Source organism: Nothobranchius furzeri, chromosome 2 (assembly GCF_043380555.1).
Source record: "Nothobranchius furzeri strain GRZ-AD chromosome 2, NfurGRZ-RIMD1, whole genome shotgun sequence".
In the NCBI taxonomy this organism is placed as follows: Eukaryota; Metazoa; Chordata; class Actinopteri; order Cyprinodontiformes; family Nothobranchiidae; genus Nothobranchius; species Nothobranchius furzeri.
The window spans coordinates 52,385,643-52,405,366 of record NC_091742.1 but is presented as its reverse complement, the minus strand read 5'-3'; the positions used below and the strand labels follow the sequence as shown (position 1 = coordinate 52,405,366).

The 19,724-nt window shown below is 42.9% G+C and overlaps 1 protein-coding gene across 2 annotated transcripts; it reads left to right on the top strand.

The window, feature by feature from the left end:
- The first annotated feature begins 217 nt into the window (after positions 1-217).
- Positions 218-19,319, top strand: LOC107377366 (oxysterol-binding protein 1). Of its 2 annotated transcripts, XM_015946895.3 has the most exons (17): positions 218-421; positions 1,431-1,600; positions 4,274-4,482; positions 4,558-4,726; positions 4,840-4,951; positions 5,029-5,212; positions 6,668-6,785; positions 6,870-6,927; positions 7,225-7,389; positions 12,535-12,780; positions 13,114-13,234; positions 13,435-13,538; positions 16,428-16,523; positions 16,607-16,794; positions 18,461-18,696; positions 18,815-18,853; positions 18,952-19,319. In XM_015946895.3, exons 2-17 carry the CDS (start codon positions 1,470-1,472, stop codon positions 19,092-19,094), a joined length of 2,319 nt encoding a protein of 772 aa, XP_015802381.3. In that variant the 5' UTR covers positions 218-421; positions 1,431-1,469; the 3' UTR covers positions 19,095-19,319. The 2 variants fall into 2 exon arrangements, with proteins under 2 accessions (XP_015802381.3, XP_054603783.2); XM_054747808.2 differs by lacking the exon at positions 18,815-18,853.
- Positions 19,320-19,724: the final 405 nt, after the last annotated feature.

Here is a 19,724-nt window from a genome sequence, read left to right as displayed (position 1 = left end):
CATTGAAGATTACACAAAACAACACAACTTACACAAAGTCAGTAAAATTGATTGTTTGAGTTTGCCGTGGATGAGTTTCCACACGGTACCTAATTCGTGTCACACCGGGTGTATCCTCCAAGCTAACCTTAGGCTAGTTAGATGTAGCCAACTAGCTATAGATAATTGCCATTATACGCAGTTTTACAATGAACATCCCTAACACTATTATTGAGGGAACGTAAAGATAATCAGTGGCGACATTATTTCATATTCACTGTCTTTTTATTTTTCCCACGAGCCAGGTTGAGTTCATTTGAACCACTATTGCCCCGTGCTGGCTAGTTAGCAGTTAGCCTCTTCAGTAGTGTATGGGTGTCCGAGTTGACTGTGACTTCACTGCCTGTTTGGTTTCCTCATCTCGCATTTTGGACACGTCAAGGTAAACATTTAGCCACCAGAGAAATTGAAAGCTAGCATGTAAACACGAAGGTTTTTCAGCAGTGCATGTTACCTGCACTGCTTTTGTCAGCTGGTGAACTTGGAACAAACATGTCACTGAGTGTTTCTTCACTTAAGCTCGTGTTAGCAGCGGGCGATAGTTATCGCAGTTTTCAGTTTATATGTAGCCTGTGTGGGGTTAGCCACCGCTGTTAGCGTCGTTCATTGGGTCAAACTTTTCCTGATCGCTGTTGTATGTTTGTGTCAGTTTCTTCTAAGAGTTTCTGTTGCGTTTAACAGTTAAACAGCTGTTAAAGTCCTCTAAGCGTGGCCACATTTGTATTTTAAACACAATAGGTTGCATTAAATCACCATGTAGGTGCATCGAATGTCAGCTAAGCTTTTCATGTTCAAATAAATAAGTAGCTGTCATTTATTAATGTGTACTAATTCCTGAGTTGACCTTTGAGCTGTTTATTCTGAGGACAGGTCGGGTTGATTAGTTTAAAAATAGAGCCTATGAATATCAATGTTGATTAAAATTGTCAGTTTCCCCTCATTAAACTGTCTGACACATTCAAATATTTTAGAAATAATCTCATAAGTGATTTTTAATCAGATGCATAATCCAGAAATGCCCACCTCCAGCTAAAAGTGGGTTTGAAACACCACAAGTGTCCACGTTTATAGCATTTCATCAGTCATGACATGAATAATCATTTGTTAAATGTTGTCTTACATCAGTGATTAAAGACTCGGTTGACCGTTCTGGTGCTAAAATGAGAAGTGAAATATGCACACATCTAGAAAAAAGTGTGAAAAAGGCCTAGCGCCACAAATAAAAAGGAAGGTCAGCACTTTTTGGTCTGGGTTGTATTTCACTTCCTTGAATCTTTCCTAGAAATGGGAATATCAGAAGTACCTCCTGTAATTGAACTTCTTACGCTTTCACGTCAAAATTTGAATAAAAAACTTGACAGTTTGACCTTTTTTTTTTTGTACATTTAAAGGTTCGTTGGATCTGTAGGTTGATTTTTTGGGGACGTGTGATGTCGGAGCCGAAGAACCCCACCCCTGCTGCTGACACGTACAAAGGATGGGTATTCAAGTGGACGAATTACATCAAAGGCTACCAACGGAGGTGGTTCGTCTTGAGCAACGGGCTGCTGTCATACTACAGGTACGGTTCCCTGTGAAAACACTGATCACAGAAACAAGTTTCCCTTTCTTGTTTACAACACACACTCAGCTGGTGTAGATAAATTTCAATGTAATGTTTGAGGATCAACCAGAATCAACCCATAAATTGATTCCATCCTGTTTTAGTCAGATTAAAGTTCAGCTGGTCTAATATTTACGGTGCATGGGGCTCTTGCTACTGCTGTGTGCTGGTAACACAGTCGAGCATAGACAGTAAAAACAGAACCTGGTCTTAGAGATTTGTGCTCTTGGTGTCATCCTTTCATCTAAAAACATTCCTTACACAAAGATTTCAGACTGAATGTCTGAAAGATAAAATGAAGAAGAGTTAACTTTTAACACAGATATAACTAAAACAAAATGTGATTTTTCTTATACCAAAACCCCTAAATAATATTAAAACAATGTCTAAAAGAGGAAAACAGTTCATGAAGACAGCGCAAGTCCATGACGAGATGTAGAATGACCTAGAATGAGGTTGCTGTAGCGACTGTAGCCAGGTTACTTAATCCCCGTTAACAGAATCTGGGGATTCTGTTTGTATGTATCCTCATCAACCTCAGGATTATTTCTGCTCAGGTACTTTTGTAAATAAAACCTGTACAGAAAAGTATTTTGTAAAGTTGCTGTTAAATCCATAAATGTGCCCTCTAAACAACTTTACTCTATTTATTCTTTTGCTGTTTATCACGGCAGTTTATATAATTTCATCCATGCACAAGAAAACGTCCACAGAGGGAAAAGTTAAACCTCTTTTAATGAGCTTTTGCTGCTAAAATTCACTTTTAAAAAGTTATTTGTGTGTTCAGTGAAGTTTTAAACATCTTTAGACTTTGTAGGTTCTCACAACACAAAAACATCAAGCAGCTCGGTCTTCTGACTTGTTTTCCTCTTCGTGTTGTGACTCAGCTGAACGTTTAAGCAGCAGTAACGGCTAGACATGTTTACATCACCTCTAACACCGTCCTAAAGGTGTCGTGTTACATTTGATTACATGTGAAATTTTACATTGGTTAATTCATTTGTTGATTCAATTGGTTTTTATGTGTTTTTGAAAAAGGCACAGGTGTCATTCATTCATTCATTCTATGTGTGCTGTAGTTCTGTCTGAGGATGCAGGTTGTTGTTAGGCTGTGACTACAAGGCCCATAATGCAACAGGGCAGCAAGGCTCTTATAGGGAGCCTAAGCCACGCCCATCTACTTCCGCACCATGGGCCCCCGGAAGAACGAAAAAAGAATGCAAGTCAGTGGGGCTAAAAACGCTACTTTCTAATTCCGATTCCGCATGGATTTCACATATGATGTCTGTGAATTTTAAAGAAGCATTTTGATACCAAGAACTCTCCTATTTTTTCGAACTGGGGGAAACGCAATTTTAGGTTTTGTGTGAAAATAAGTCCAGGACTACAAATGCGCATCATGAAAGTGACGTTATCGAACCAGACACAGAGAAAAACTGCTGTAAGTGGCTGTAAGTTCAGCAAACTTCAAATCCTTCCTTCAGGAGGAAATAATCACCATAAATCTGGTCATGTGGTAAGTAGCAGCTATGTTAGGGGAGAGGAGATTCTGGGTGTTTCTCAATGCCAAGGAACCTTGCCTTGATGTCTTGGCCCCGGTTGCCTAGGAGATACGTCACCAGGAGCCGCCAAGACGTGTTCCAATGTTCATGTTCTACCGAGGCGTGTTTCTCCGTTTGTTAGCCGTTTAGCTAGCTGAGCAAGAGCGTCGGATACCTACGTTCCGCCCCAGCGCGTCCTCTCCCGACGCGCTGGGGCACCCTGCTCGTCATGTTTTGACGCTTGGTCACACGCTTAGGGTGTGAGAACGTGTTGACTTTTCAGTTGCAATTTAAAGGTGAAATGTTTTGGATGTGCGATCCAGGGTCTAAGACTAGAAACTAGCTCTTTTAGCCCTGTTGACTTGCTTTGATTTTTTTTTTTTTTTTGTTCTTCTGGGGACCCATGAGCCGACCGGAGGGGGATGAGACTTAGGCTCCCTATTGGGACATTATTTATTGACCTTGTTGGTTGCTCTGCTCCTGTAGGAACTTTGATTTAGCTAGTTTAGGTTGTTAAAATAATAAAAATAATGTTAATAGAACAGAATAGACTTTATTGATCCCACAGTGGGGACTTTGACTTGCTACAGCAGCACCAATACTTAGAGGAAAGAAAGAAGAAAAACGACGACGATTACAGGTAAACACACAAAGGCGTTAAGATGTTATCGTAACCACTCAAACAACAAATGAAACGAAATGTTAGGTTCAAGAACTCTGCAGCATAAGGGACACTTTATGTGCATCATGGATTGCACAAGTATTGAACACATACTGAATATTGCATTGATGTTATTGTGTACCAGGATAATGCCAGTACCAGTTAAACTCACTTATAACTGATGCTAATCTAGTAGTGTGGTGACAGATTTGACCTGATTATAGGGATGTCCTCGACTTTTTAGGTGTCCTTTACATTTTAGGACTTCTATTTGCTAATTTAAAAGAAAAAAATATATATATTTTTCGTAGATTTTTATGATGATCTTAATTTTACACAAACCTAGGAGGTCTGGAACCAGGTGATCCAGATTCATGCTTAACAAAAAATGTCTGATGTCGCTTTCAGTAAAGTTTTTCCTGTCATCAGGACCCAGGCAGAGATGGGACATACGTGTCGGGGCACAATAAACCTGGCCACAGCGACCATCACAGTGGATGACGCCTGCAACTTTGTCATCTCCAATGGCGGAGCTCAGACGTATCACCTGAAGGCCAGCTGTGAGGTGGAACGTCAGCGGTGGATCACGGCGCTGGAGCTAGCTAAAGCGAAAGCAGCGCGCTTGCAGGCTGAGTCTGGTAACTACACACACTCTGATTCTGCTTTGCTCTCTAACGGCGGTTTGATACACTTCTGGGTTTAATTGTGAACAGATGACTCAGGCGATGACTTCCCTTCATCGTCGCTGCCCGTGGCTCCTGGCCAAGGTGGGGGGTCACAGAACTCAGAGGTCCAGGCTGCTCTCAGAACACTGGGCAGCAAGGTGGAGGATCTCAGCACGTGCAATGACCTCATCTCAAAGCACGGCTCTGCCCTGCAGAGGTCAGGAAACGATATGAAATCTACCTGTAACCTCCACCTGTGTGATGCTGACGTCGCTTCATGCTGTAAACTGGTTAGGCTCTTTAGTTATGTCGCACATTTTTATATTTCAGGTCTTTATCGGAGCTGGACAATCTGCGTCTGCCTGGAGAAGCAGGCGATAAGTTTCGTCAGGTGACGGAAAGAGCCACGCTGTTCCGCATCACATCAAACGCCATGATTAATGTAGGTGTTCACCTCTAGTGAACAATATCAATCAGAGGAAGGTATATCTGATTGTACTCCACCACCTGTGATGTCAGGCCTGCAGAGACTTCCTGGCCCTGGCGCAGGCCCACAATAAGCGATGGCAGAAAGCTTTGCTGGCAGAGCGGGAGCAGAGAGTGAGGCTGGAGGAGGCTTTGGAGCAACTGGCTAAACAGCACAATCACCTGGAGCGGGCCTTCAGAGGCGCTGCACAAGCTAACGCTGCCCCGGATAATAAAGGTGAGTTGAGACGCTAACGCTGGGGGTAGATGAACAGTTTCTCCCTCTTCCATCCTTCTTAAGAAGTGAATCAGAAGTTACTGATCTGTTGTTTTTGTTCTTTTTACTCTGTCTTTGTCGCTGAAATCCAAGGGTGTAAAAACCGATCATTAGCTCTGGGGTTAGTTACTTTACCACAGAGTGCCAGGTTTGTTTGAATAGCAAATTTTTTCTTAATTATTTTTAACAAAACTACTTAAAAAAAAAATATATATATATATATATATACGTATATATATATATATATTTTGTAGCTTCAAAAAAAATTTTTCAACCAAATAATTATCTTATTTTTTATTTACAATATTTGTAATAAACAAAAAATAATTTTTATTAGCCATTTTATATATTTTTAAATAAATATTAATTAAGAAGTATATTTAGAACTATATTGTTTAAAACATTTTAGGTCTTTATTTTTTATGTTATTTTAAAATTAATAAAAAACTTTTTGACTACATTTTGTATTTACTCGGGTTGTCTTTGACTTTAAAAAGTGTTTACATAGATTTCCATGTTTTAAAGCATGTTTAAAAAAATTCAAGAAAAAATATTTACCAAATGTTTTTCAACAAAAATGAAACTTATGACATAATTTTATTTTATGTACATTTTTGTTAAACTACACGTTGTATGTACACGGTTTATCCTTGATTTCAAAACGCTGATGATGAAATATTTGTGCTACAAAAAAAAAAACAAAAAAATACACAAAAAATCTATTGGAAAACAAATAAATGTTGCTGTATGTTTTAAAGCATGTTTAAAAATGAAAGAAAACAAATTTTTAAATGACAAAAATGTTATTTGTATGTTTAAGTTTTTAAAACTACATCTTGCGTAAACGCGGGTTATCTTTGATTTAAAATGCTGATCTGAAACATTTATGTGATTCAAATAAGCAAATAAAAAGTAAATCAGTTTAATGGATTTGTTTGTTTTTAGGCACGAAGCCGTCTGTATTCCACAGATTTATTTGTGTCAAAGATCATGGAAACTTTTTCTTCCGTTGCTAAATTTACTAAAACATAACCTTTGATTCAGTTCTCATCTCTGATGTCGTTACACGAGTCGTGCTCACTCGTTCCAAGATGGAAATCGTTACTCGTACATTTATTTCTGTGTGTTTCCTTTGCAAGTCTTTGTTTACTTTGTTAGACTGAATAGCTTTTTACTTGGTAACCACGTCACACCCTGGGTATTTCTGCTAAACCGGCTTCCTACTAAAGTTAGAAATCCATTTTAAGGTCTTAGTGTTGAAACTTTGAGCTCTACAGAAACACAAACCAGCTCACGTCTGAGAAGCAAAGGTGACAACGCTTCTTAAAGGGTGAAGCAGTTGTTATTCAGTATGTCCTTTTGGACCTGGCATAAAGACACCATTAACGTAAAAAAAACTGGTGTGTTATTTGTAAGGTGCTACAGGCCCCGGGAAAGGTGAGGCCAGCGACGAGGATGACGACAACGAGTTTTTCGACGCCGTGGAGGAGGCTCCAGAGTTCATCACCGTACCCGCAGACCCGCAGTTCCATAAGTCAGCGTCTCCTTCCTCCAGCCGAGCCCACGCAGGCCCTACGGGTTTCTTCTCAGAACTGTTTTAATGTTTAATGTCTTTCAGAAGATCGAGCAGCAGTGCCAGCGGTTTCAACACCGAAATGTGTTCCGATGATCAGTCGGTAGGTCACGATCCACCCTGCACTGTAAGAAAGGAAAGGTTGAGTTTACTTCACCAAGTTCTGTCCACTGGTTCCACCAAGCCTAGTTAGTTAAACGTAAAAAGAAACACACATGGTCGTGTCAAAAATAAACGTGCATTATTCTTTATATTCAATCAGTTAGGTTTAGTGGAACCAGTTGGCACAACTTAGTTAACTAAGCTTAACCTTTCCTTTCTTACAGTGTAGTTGCTCCGAGTAAAATGTTCCCAGGAGCTACCGGGATGTTTTTATTGACGACACGTTCTTAACTCCTAGCTAAACGACGAGCCCCTGGCGATGAACCAGGAGTTGCCCTCTCAGGACTTGGTGCCCCTGAAAAAGAGGCGAACGCGCATCCCAGACAAGCCCAACTACTCCCTGAACCTGTGGAGCATCATGAAGAACTGCATCGGCAAAGACCTGTCCAAGATCCCCATGCCGGTGAGTGTCTGCAGCAAACGTGACTGGAAACTTACTGAGGGTGACTCGGCGTTCTCTCTGGTGCTGCTCTAATGAATGACGCCTTTAGAGTTAAAAATAAGGCGGATCTTTTGTCGCCATGCCGATGCTGTTGCAACATTTTCATGGCACCAAAGTGGAGCGACCAGTTATTGTTTTATTCGCCGTCGTTGAACAAAGATCAATCAATCAATCAGTCAAACTTTATTTATAAAGCACTTAATCATGCAATGCATGCAACTCAAAGGGCTTAACAAATTAAAAAGGCCCCGCATCCCCACATTTTTAATCTGTTTTTGCTTTCGGTTCTCTGCCCAGACTTCATTTGCCTTTTAAAACCCACTCGTCTTAATTACAGCTGCGTAGAAACACCTTTAGTGGTTTTCTTTCTGTTGACCCACCTCAGGGTTTACCCCAGGAAATGAGTAAAGCCTGGCTGCTTCGGCTGTTAGGGTGGGTGGGGGGGGTGTATGGGGGGGTGTATGGTTGCACACGTTCCGCTGCTGTTTCCCGCCAGTATCAGCTGCTGGAGGGCTCTAGTTTCATTGCGCTGTTCGTGTCAGTGGGTCGGGGAGGGGGGCTGGGCGGGGCATGACACTTATGGGCCATTCCCATCTGTACCGGGTCGGCCCAGGCCGGGTAGCGTAGGTTGTTTACATATCTGGGTGGCCTGGTATTTTTCCGGGCCAACCAAGGCTCATTCTCAGCCCTCTTCTCGAGGGGGTCTGCTTCAGGCCGACCAGGGCCAACACACCCACTGCTGACAGCAAATTCACACCTTCCATTAGAGCAAGCCTCTGATTGGTGGGTAGAATCAGCCCACATGGGCTTATGACAAGGATGTGTGGAATCAACCGGGCCAGGCTGGGGCTCTACAGATGGGAATGGCCCATTAGCCTGGCATATGGGCAAGCAAAGCCTGGCGGGCTGCCAGGCTTATAAAGCGCTGGGGGGAAACCCTGCACCTCCTCCATCAGTCCCTTTACGTTCTTTAACCCTAGACCAACCTGCTGTTTGGGCAAAACACAGGAAACCATTTAAAATAAGTCGCCTTTCTCAACAGTTATAAATGATATTAGTTCAGGTTTGGGTTTTCAAAGCCAAGATGTTTAGCTACTAAACTGTAAGATGATTAAAGAAAAATCAAATCTAGGGTTTAAAAGAAGATTTATCTTCTTTTAGAGATTAACTGAACTATTTGTAGTCATTTTCATACAGTCATGCACGAGTGAGAGAGAACAAGAAGCGGTTCAGGTGTTTATTTCAGGTACTTTTTGTTGTAAGTTACAGGTATGAGCATGAAACTGCAGTAACAATGAGCGTCAGCCATGAAGCTGACTCTAGGGGGCGCTGGTGCTCCACGAATCAGGTCAGCTCACAGCTTACGCCGACAAAAGTAGTTGTTACTTATTTATAAATCACAGTGCAGCATTACGCATCTATAACTATATTTATTTATGTGTTTTTATTGTAATTAATTAAAATAAAAAAACAACTAACAAGACAGAAATGTATAAAAATGTCCATAAACCTTTTAAAATTAAATGACTGTGCTGTGTTTAAGGGGAGTTTACATAAATACAATAGTGTTTAGTAAAAGTGCTAAAAAATAAAGAGTTAAATCACAAATACTTATTTTTTTAAGTTTGTTAGGCGCATAGAGTCCTAATGTTTTTGTTTGTTTGTGTTTTTGAACTTCCTTGTGAACAGATACAAAGGTGACCTTAAAAAGAACATCCCATACTGGTTTGACCTGGTTTACACCATCAGCTCTTTTGATCTTGAGATCAAACATCTCAACAGGATGTCAGGGAATTATGCCTCCGGCGCTCTTGTAGTTCCTCCTAAAAACCAACCCTTGTCTTTCCTGTGGCACCGGTTCAGCCACGTCGTTCAGATGTCACCTGTGATTAATTGAGCCCCGCTGACAGATTTATAAAGGAATAACTTGTTAACTAATGTTTATTTAACATGCCAAACTGGCTTAACTGCTCCACACACATCACATCTGCATCCTAGGTGTTCAGACTTGTGTTTTTACCCAGCCTGATTACAGTTTCTACCAGGTCATGATAGGCCCGTCTCTGATGCACTGCACTGATTGAATTACAAGGAAGTGTTGGGAGCAGTTTAGGTTAGAGGATGTAGCTGGAAAGTGATCTCATTTAAGGTTCATTTAAGACAAGACGCAGTGTTTCCCTTACATGGGCGTAGCCGTCGCGGGCCGCCACGGCTGAAATCCCAGCGCCACACCTACAAGATCCCAAGTTTTATTGATTTTTTTATTTATTTTTTGTGCCGTTTCCCGAAGAAGCAGCGGGAACTACTCTGTTGTTACAAGGGGGCAGCAAGGAGGAGGAGGTAGGGCAGGGTGGTTACAGCTAGCGATGAGCGTTTGGATAAAGCATTTTTGACGAATACGAGCATGAAACGAGTAAACCTCGTAAATATCTGTAATCGTGCTGAAGGAAAATCCTCATTGGGTAACTGACTGTCTTCACTCTCTGTGATTGGCCAGTCACATACAGCGCCCGCCTCTTCCTACACACAACTTTGCAACCGGGAGCTCAGTCCGTTCGGCCCACACACACACACACACACACACACACACACACACACACACACACACACACGTTTCTTCAGAACTCCCTAGGTTTTCAGATCGCCTCTTTTTCGGTTGAATATTTAAAGTTACTTTTGTCGTAACGTACGCAGTGCATTTGACATGACACAGCTGAAAACGGCTCGTGCATGCGTCGGTCACTGCCTCCGCTCCGGTCGGGTTTTTTTAAAATTATTTTAACTCTTTCTCTCTCACACACACACCTTAATCAACATTGTTTTGTTTAACTGTGTGTGGGAAAAAACCAACAACGTTAGGAAAAAATAAGTTTAATCAAATTTAAATAAAATGGTTCTAATATTTCATATTTCCTAGTTCCTACTGCATGAGTTCAGATGCATTAATTCATGCACTTAAACATTAATGTTCTGATTTTACTGAAAAACTTGTTCTGTAATAGTTCCTTTACTGTTGTGATCAAACATATTTAATCTCAGTTCTGAGGCTGCTCTGTAAATAGTTTATAAATAAACAATACACATAGCAACTTCTGATCAATCCATATCAATTTCTGATGTAAAATAATATACTGATGTAAACCACACCCACTAGTTTCCATATAATAAATAAGAGGTGCATTCATCTGTGTATCTCCTTTGATCTACATTAGTGATATTTTCAGCACCAGAACAACGAAGCAAAGAAACACATTCCTGAGTTTATGTTAGTAATTTTATTTATTAGGTGCATCTGACCTGTTCTATTTTTCTCTGAAATGAGATCAAATCAGTGTTTCTATGGGTTGTCTCCTCTCTGCACTAGAAAATGTACTTTATTATAATGTTCACTGTAATGCATCTTGATGTTCTTAACAAGTAAATTAAATCAAAGATATTGGTCAATAATGCCAAATATGTAAATTTGTGTTTCAGTCATTTTATACTGGCTTAAAAATACTTCATTAAGTCTACTAAGCAGGGGTGTAGAACGTGTTTAATAGGGCCAGCCCAGTAATGATCCTGGACCAAAATAAAGGGGGCAGAAGGAGATGTTTTTCCAGATGCCAAGAAAAATTAGATGCCAAATCCACCCTGCAAAGTGTGTCACTGAGAGTGTAAAAAAAACTTTTTTTTGTGCAAATATTGGTGTATTCACCTTTAATACTAGTTATTAAAATGCAGCAGTTGCTGGATTGGTGCAGTTCAAAGTGGAGTGCATCAAATAACATAATATTAACATAAAAGTGAGACGTGTCATAATTAAAACTAACGTACTATAAATGAGAGATAACAAAGGGGTCAGCCGGAAATGGCTAAGTATGTGAAAGCATTGATGACCTTAGTGCATTCTTTTGTGCTCAAAGGACAGAAACGTTAGAAAAAATAAGGTTAAACTAATAAAATGACAGTGAAATAGGTCAAAGGAACTACAAAACACTGGACTAAAACTGAAAGACTGACAGAATATTAATTAAACACTGAGAAGTGAACTAGCCAGCCAGGAAGTGTGTGAAAACATTTGTTAAGCTACAGGTGTAAGGTGGCAAACTATTGTTATTATTATTATTGTTGTTGTTGTTAGGCTGCAGGTCTAACGAGCAGTGAGTCCTTCATTGTTCCATGACCTTCCATGCAGATCCACAGTTCCAGACAGGAATAGGTTGGGAGGAGGAGGAGGGGGGGGGGGGGGTGTTCCTTCTACAGGGAGTTTTGGTTTCTTGCAGCGAGTCAGATTCAGATAACATTTGTTTTGGAGCAGGCCAGAGATAAGGGTTTTCTCTCTGCCTTACAGTTTTACGGGTCTCAGGAGTATCAAACCAGCTAAATGATGTGGTTCAATTTCTTCCGTGCCGCACAGAGGCATTCTCCATCATGGTATCCATCTTGCGTGCAAACTGAAGAATCGTCCCCGGGTTGCTACACAGAGCATCCAGCACACGAGTCACCTGCAGCAACGTCTGTCTGAGAGTCCAGCGCACAGTAGTAACCTTCCTGGAGCTCAGCGGTTTTTCCAATAGCCTCAGCAGCTCCATACATTTCCGAAATATCACTCCAATCGGTAGGAGAATCCAAACCGTACGTCTTCTGGGTACTCAACGAAAAGAAGGGAAAGACGCACGAGGATCCACTTCCAGGAATCCAAAATGTGTCCAACCGGGTGCGTGCCGTGCAGGAATAAGGGAGCTCCCTTCTCCATTCTGAACATTGTAAAACTCTCATCAGTGTAGTTCTGTGGCCAGTTGACCAGATCCATCATTTCAAAACTATAATTCCAGAAAGAATCCAAAGATTCGCTCTCAGATTAGACGGGACAAAGAGCCTTGGGAAAATGAGGGGCAGGAGCAAAAAGAAAAGCGTCTGCTCGCTCCGAGTGCCAGGAGGGACAAAATCAGCTCTGGTGGGTTATTTGTGTTCACATCTGGGTAAACATTTTCTTGGGACCCGCTCCCCGCCGCTCAGCTTTGTGCTCAGCCGACCCAACACCCCTGCTATGGACTGAGGACACCTTTCCCACGTCGCTGCGCTGACTGACTCACTCATCGTGGATTTCTTTTTACTTTTTAGGTAAACTTCAACGAGCCCATTTCCATGTTGCAGCGCCTGTCGGAGGACCTGGAATACCACGAGCTGCTGGACAAGGCTGCAAAGTGCCACAGCTCCCTGGAGCAGATGTGCTACGTGGCGGCGTTCTGCGTGTCTGCCTACTCCACCACCGTCTACCGCACGGGAAAGCCCTTCAACCCTCTGCTGGGAGAGACGTTCGAGCTGGACCGCCGAAGAGAAAGCGGCTACCGCTCGCTCTGTGAGCAGGTAAGAGCAGAAGAAGAAGACGAGAAGTGTCAAAAGGTGGACAGGAGGATGGAGCTTTGAGACCTTTTAGCTTTTCTCAAGTACGTTTCAGGGATTGTTGCCAAAATGAAACATCTAATTAAGCTGAAAATAAACCGATTTAAGGATTAAAGCGTTTAGTTTGCATTTAGACGTCGAGCTAGTGTTTTAAATTCTGCATGTTTAATGCTCTGCTTTCATCAAAACGTTTATCACAGCACAAAATGTCCTTCCAAACCCAGCAGGGAGGGGCCTCAGCAGGTGAACACAGATGAAACCAGCCCTTTACTAAATCATCTGTGTTGTCCCCATCAGGTGAGTCACCACCCTCCCGCGGCGGCGCATCATGTGATATCAGAACGCGGCTGGACCCTGAGGCAGGAGATCACTGTTGCCAGCAAGTTCAGGGGCAAATACCTGTCCATCATGCCGTTAGGTGAGACACGATTAGCCAAGCTGGTGTTTTAGGTTCATCGCGTGGCAGCGTGAGAGCGCCGTGCCATCACCAAGCCCCCAAAGGCGCTGTAGAAACACGCTGGAGTCGTGTCTGTCACACCTACACGCTGTAATGGAGACTATTATCCAACCCGCGGAGGTTTCTGAACTAGTATTTGTTTGTCGCCTGTTCTCGTGCAGGAACGATTCACGCCGTCTTTGCAAAGAGCAATAATCACTACACATGGAAGAAGGTTACCACCACGGTACACAACATCATTGTGGGGAAGCTGTGGATCGATCAGGTAAGACTCGGTTACAGCTGCAGGTCCGTTCAGGTGAATCCTCCATACAGAAGCACACATTACAGGAGGTTAAAACTGGGCTTGGGCGGCGTTGCCGTAGACACCCGCTGTTATAAAATAACGTGTCAGCTCCAACACCGTCATGGACAAAAACGTGCACGTATGAGACAAAGATTTAAAAAAAGATGAATGAAAGTCGTTTCGTGAATAAAATGAGTGTGTGGTTGAATTTTCTGTTTTACTTGCCATATTTTCCGGACTATAAGTTGCACTTTTTTTCATAGTCTGGCCGGTCCTGCGACTTGTATACCAAATTATGTAGGCTATGCCGCGCTGCTGCGGGCCGACTCCGGACCAGGAATGAGCTCCCCTGCCCCGCCATCCTCTGCTGGAGCCTGTGGCGGGCTGCTGCGGGCCGGCTCCGACCCAGGAATGAGCTCTCCCCGCCCGCTGGGAGGGTTTGAAACACCGCCATCCTCTGCTGGAGACCGTGGCGCACTGCTGCGCCCTGGTTGTTTATTCTGTTATTGTTACCGGTACTTGTCTTGCATGTGAAACGCTTGGTCTCAGATTTTCTAAGAAAGATAATAAAATTAAAATAAAAGGGAGAATTTTGGATTAGAAGCCAATGGTAAAGGGTAAACACTGATGAGGTCACTTGCGCAAACAAAAGATGGCAGCGAAAGACGTGCGCCCCATCGGCACAGCAGGGGAGCGAGCGGAAGCTGAACTAGCTTTCTGTTTGGAGACGAAAAACACACTTTTCTGGTGGAAATAAGCTGCCTGCCTTCCCCAGATGTTACAACTAGCCCCAAAGTACTTGCGTGTCTGTGCCACAAGCTGATGGAAGCGGGTTTTCAGCACCGAGGCAAAGCAGTCGATTCATATCATCCTAGGTTGCTGGTTTTTCAGGCGAAATTTCGGTTCATAAGCTACATTTATTTAAAGTTGTTAATAATATGTGTGTTTTGTTGCTATCGTTTTAGTAGTAATAGTGTTTGATATTCAGTTTCTGATCGGTGAGGGTCCGAGTTTGGTAATTCCACTTGAGGCTTACATCATCACGTTTAAATAATTTAGTCCTGGTGATCCCGTACACCGTGGTAAAATGGTTTTTGGACTGAAATTGCGATTTCAAACAACGCAGTCACGTGATCGTCAAAGCTTCGGTGTTTTGTAGCGCTCCTGACTGACCCAGGATCCGTTGTCAACTATTTTAGACATCCGGGGTTTTCCCCGTGTTACAGTGGCAGCAGAGAGCGCTGGGAGAGGGAGGGGGATACCGGTACTTGAGTGTTACATCATTTTCCCATTTTTCCCCTTCCACAGCTCTGCTACCACCACTGATTTTAAACGTGACCGTCTGTCGCTGCCGCAAATGTTCTGGTCTTTCAGCATCGAGAGAGTCGAGAGAGTCGAGAGAGTCGAGAGAGTAGAGAGAGAGAGAGAGAGAGAGAGAGAGAGAGAGAGAGAGAGAGAGAGAGAGAGAGAGAGAGAGAGAGAGAGAGAGAGAGAGAGAGAGAGAGAGAGAGAGAGAGAGAGAGAGAGAGAGAGAGAGAGAGAGAGAGAGAGAGAGAGAGAGAGAGAGAGAGAGAGAGAGAGAGAGAGAGAGAGAGAGAGAGAGAGAGAGAGAGAGAGAGAGAGAGAGAGAGAGAGAGAGAGAGAGAGAGAGAGAGAGAGAGAGAGAGAGAGAGAGAGAGAGAGAGAGAGAGAGAGAGAGAGAGAGAGAGTGAGTGATTCTGCAGCAGCAGAATGGGGTTTATCACAATAACACTCAGTGGACTTGAAAGCGCAACTTTTCATCTTTTAAAAAACCTTTGTGAAAACGTGTCGGACATTACCGATGTATTTTATTATTGTCCGAAGAAACACGCACAGCCTCTGTTTGCCCCTCTCCCTCTCCTGTTGCTAATGAAACCCACACCTTTGCTCGCCCGCGTTACGTCGGTATTACGGTCGGTTCTGTTGTTGAAATGCGTTTCCCCGACTGCTCCGCTCAAGCGGCAAAAATGTGCACGCTCCATTACATGCTCGCTCCCACTCTGCTCACACAACAGAACTGCAGCCTCGTGTTTGTTAAAATCAACACTTGATACTGGAGCCAGTACAGTCGTTAGAGTTTTGTTTACCATCCCTGCTTGTGGAGCGAGTCGGGTTGCTTGTTGATGTGATTATTTATTTATTTAAATCAAGAACAAGAGATGAAGTTATTACAAAACGCAAAGAAGACGTATACCAGACGAAGCTGAAGTTGGTTCTGTTTTTTAGTTTCAGAGACAGAAAGGGCAAGTCCAGTTCCTGAGCATCTTTACTCTGCTCTAATTATAAATGTAGAAACCTGGACTAAGTTATTCTGCTCTAATAGCACCTTAATGACTTTAGTACCCGGGGTGGCTCAGGAGGGAGTCTCCAGTAATTAGATGGTTCTTTTTTATAAAAAAAAATCACAAGTTGCTTCACAAGAGCATTAAAAAACATTAAACAAGATAACGATGGGAGGAAATGAATAGCTTTTATGGTGTGATTTATATGACTATATTGTGAATAACTTATTGAGCCCTGATTTGAAGAAAATCAAACCAAAATTGTAATTTCTCCTAGACAAATCACAATTCAATCTTTTCCTAATATCGTTGAGCCCTAGTTAGACGGTATTAAAGTTTGGATACTAACCAAGCCCATCAAACACACACACACACACACACACACACACTGATGTCCCTCTGTGTATGATCAGAGTCGTAGAATTCAAGTGAAAATGGCGTTTATAGGGTTGCTATAGATGATAACACCAAGGTGCAGAACCAGTTTGTGAGTCAGACATGAACAGTGTTTGTTTTATTTTTATCTTTTAACCATATCACCTCCAAATCCCTGTTTCCCACCCAGTCTGGAGAGATCGACGTAGTGAACCACACCACGGGAGACCGCTGCCACCTGAAGTTCGCCCCTTACAGCTACTTCTCCAGAGACATAGCCAGAAAGGTCAGGGAGACGAAGTAGAGACCTTTCAGTGTGTTCCTTTTTAAGCATTTTTTTAAGGCTGTCTCTGATTGTCGTGCATTTAGGTGACAGGTGTGGTGATGGACAAGGACGGGAAGGCCCACTACGTGCTCTCAGGCACGTGGGACGAGAAGATGGAGTTCTCCAGGGTGATGCAGAGCAGCCGGGGAGGGGAGAACGGCACGGAGGGCAAACAGAAGACGGTTTATCAAACCCTGAAAGCCAGAGAGCTGTGGAAGAGAAACCCGCTACCGTAAGAGTTTTTACAGGAAGTAAAACATGTTGTTTTTTATGGAACCAGCTCTTATTTTTTATGTTTGCCTTTTTCAGTGTTACAACATCAAGAACTACACTATGCATTGATTATTGTACACATGAAGGAGGATTATTGTTTAGAACGATTTGTTTTTCTCCATATCTGGGTTATTTTTCAGATTACACACAAACCTGATAGTTTAAAGTCCAAAGCTGATCCCTAGATTGGGTCAAAGGTCAACTAAAATAGTTTCACCTATGGAAGATGGCTCTGGTTCTAGCAAACTGAGGCCGTGGGGCCGGCGTTAGACCCGAGCGTTAACACATCCTCCTGCCCTGTTTCCCACACTGAAGCTGGGTTCACTCGACTCTTTCTGTTAACTTGAAGCTGGTTTACATTTTCAGTCTCACACTAGAATTGGTGTAAAATAAAGAAGGAAGCCAGATTTTGATGAGTAAATGGTTCCTAATAAACCAGATCAGCCTTAATATAAGGTGGGGTTTAAAATCTTAACACTGGATGCATTTTTGCTGACAGGTGGAGCTCCTGTGTGCAGTAATCCGAGCTAACGCGGTACTTTTTCATTTGTTCCTTCTGCATGGGTCTTTGTCTTGGGACATGGGCAGCTCCATGCAGCCGTCACACCCAGTTTTGCATATTCAGAGATGGTTTATCCTCTGATGTTTCAATCAGGCGTGCGCGGGAGCTTGTAAAGCGCCTAAGCTAAAGTAAAATGCACATTTATACGTTTTTCTATACGTGATTCATTAGAACAGTAGTCGCCAACCTGGTGCCCGTGGCACCATGATGCTCCAGGAACGGAGGTGCCCACAGGCCTTGTCTAAAAATCAGCTGCCGTTTTTTTAAATCACAAATGTATTAATACACAATTTAAAACAACAGGTTTCTTCAAAAACATTAAAATAAGTTTATTATTCATTAAGTTTAGTTGAATTCTGATCTATTCTAGTTCAAAGGTCGGTATTGTATCAACCTGGTAGCCCTTAGTGTGGCTCATCGCCCATGAGGTACCTCTCAGGCTCACAAAGGTTGGTGACCCCTGCACTAGAAGCTCCAGAACGTGGTTTAAATTTGTACACAATCATAATTAAAACCACACTAAATACGTTTTTTGCTTCTCCATCCTTGTTATTATTAAGAGTCCAGCAGCAACAAAGCCAGGTCACCATCAGTCTGTGACTTTGTAGCCTCCTTTAGCTCCCTCAAAATAGTGTAGGCCATGCTGATGTTCACTCTGGTTTTAGCTCTTTGCCTCATCTCCAAAGACATTACTCTGACTTTTACTTCCAGGCTCCACCGTAATGCAAAAAAAAAAAAACAACAACAAAAAATCTTGAGTTCTTCGTCTTCTCTTTCTGTTGACGGTCAGCAAACAGAAACAGCTACCTGCTAGCCTTCATATGAGCTACCTGCACAGGAAGCAGCTAGGGTCGTCCCACCAGTGAATCTACCCATTCCTCAAACCTATTAATGGCAGTTTCTGGTCAGCAGAGGGCAGCAGAGTGCTGTCCCATGTGAAGTTGGTTAAACTTCTGCCTCAAGAGTCACTGAAACCACTTTGAAAGCAGTAGCCTTAATAAAGCCTTATAAACATTTTAGCGTTGCTGTAAAACTTTTGGCTTTTCTTTATCGTCATGTTTAGCGACGGAGCGGAGTCCATGTACTTCTTCACGGCGCTGGCTCTTACCCTGAACGAGCCGGAGGAGGGCGTGGCGCCCACAGACAGCCGGCGGAGACCCGACCAGCGTCTGATGGAGGACGGTCGCTGGGACGAAGCCAACAGCGAGAAGCAGCGTCTGGAGGAGAAGCAGCGCAGCGCCCGGCGGGAGAGGGAACGCGAGGCCGCCAGCCAACGAGCCTCCAGCCAATCAGAAGAAGGTAGGAGCAAGCTGACGTTACTTTATATTCCTTTCTGCCTTTCTTGGGGGAAATCCTAAAATCAAGGGGCAAAAAAAAAAAAAGAAATCAGTCATTCCCACCTTTTTTCTTCTAAAAGCTGTCGATGAGGACTCTTTTGGTGATCCCTCCCTCAAAAGCAAGTATTCCTCTTAAAATTTCTCCCACTTCCTCATTTCTTTGACTCATGTTTTCTCTGTTTTTGGGGCACATTTTGACGACCTCTTTCTCTTCCAGGTGTGCCTCACGACAACTATAAATCTCGCTGGTTCGATCGCTGCGAGGACCAAATCACAGGTGAGCAGATTCACATCTATAACGGAGGCTACTGGGAAGCCAAGGAGCTGGGCAGCTGGGAGGGCTGCCCTGATATATTCTGACCTCAGAGTGTAAATTGCCCCGAAGAGACTGAACTCCTCAGCCGCCCAGACGGCTACGTAAAAGCCCCAGTCACCTGATGGGACGGCTGCTTCCCTTCCAGCGTCTCTCTGTTCTAAGAGATCTCCCGGATGGACAGTCGTTGCTGTCCGTTTGAGAGGAGAGAGAGCGTCCTGTTTCGGTTGTCGTCTACTTAAGTCTCAGCGTCTACTTGTTTTGATATCTGAAAAAGGATTTGGATTAAAATGAATGCTTCGGGTTTTTGATTTGGGTCGGCATAAAGGAGGAAGGGATGATGTAAGCAGTGCTTCCAAAATTAGCTGCAGGTTGTTCTTCTGAGTCTGTGGGATCAGGAGCAAAGCAAGTCGAGGGCGGACGGCGTTCTGTGCGCTTAGAAAATAAAACTCTAAAAAATGGGGGAAACCTGGGTAATATATACGTTTATATTTAATTCTGATTATGACTTTATTAAAATGTCTGTTGGTGGCCTTTAAAACATTAAGAGTTGTTCTCGTTTCTCTTTGATTTAGTGTCTTAATGTGACAAAGTGAAAGTTTGCGAGTGTGCGTGTGCGTGTGTGTGTGTGTGTGCGTGCGCGCGAATGAAATCATCATCTCTTCTATTGTTATAAA

Coding starts and splice junctions, on each gene's coding strand:
- LOC107377366 (XM_015946895.3), top strand. CDS start 1,470: ATGTCGGAGCCGAAGAACCCCACCCCTGCTGCTGACACGTACAAAGGA. Junction 5,213..6,667: donor CGCTGCCCCGGATAATAAAG/GTGAGTTGAGAC, acceptor GTTATTTGTAAG/GTGCTACAGGCCCCGGGAAA. Junction 13,235..13,434: donor CCTGTCCATCATGCCGTTAG/GTGAGACACGAT, acceptor GTTCTCGTGCAG/GAACGATTCACGCCGTCTTT.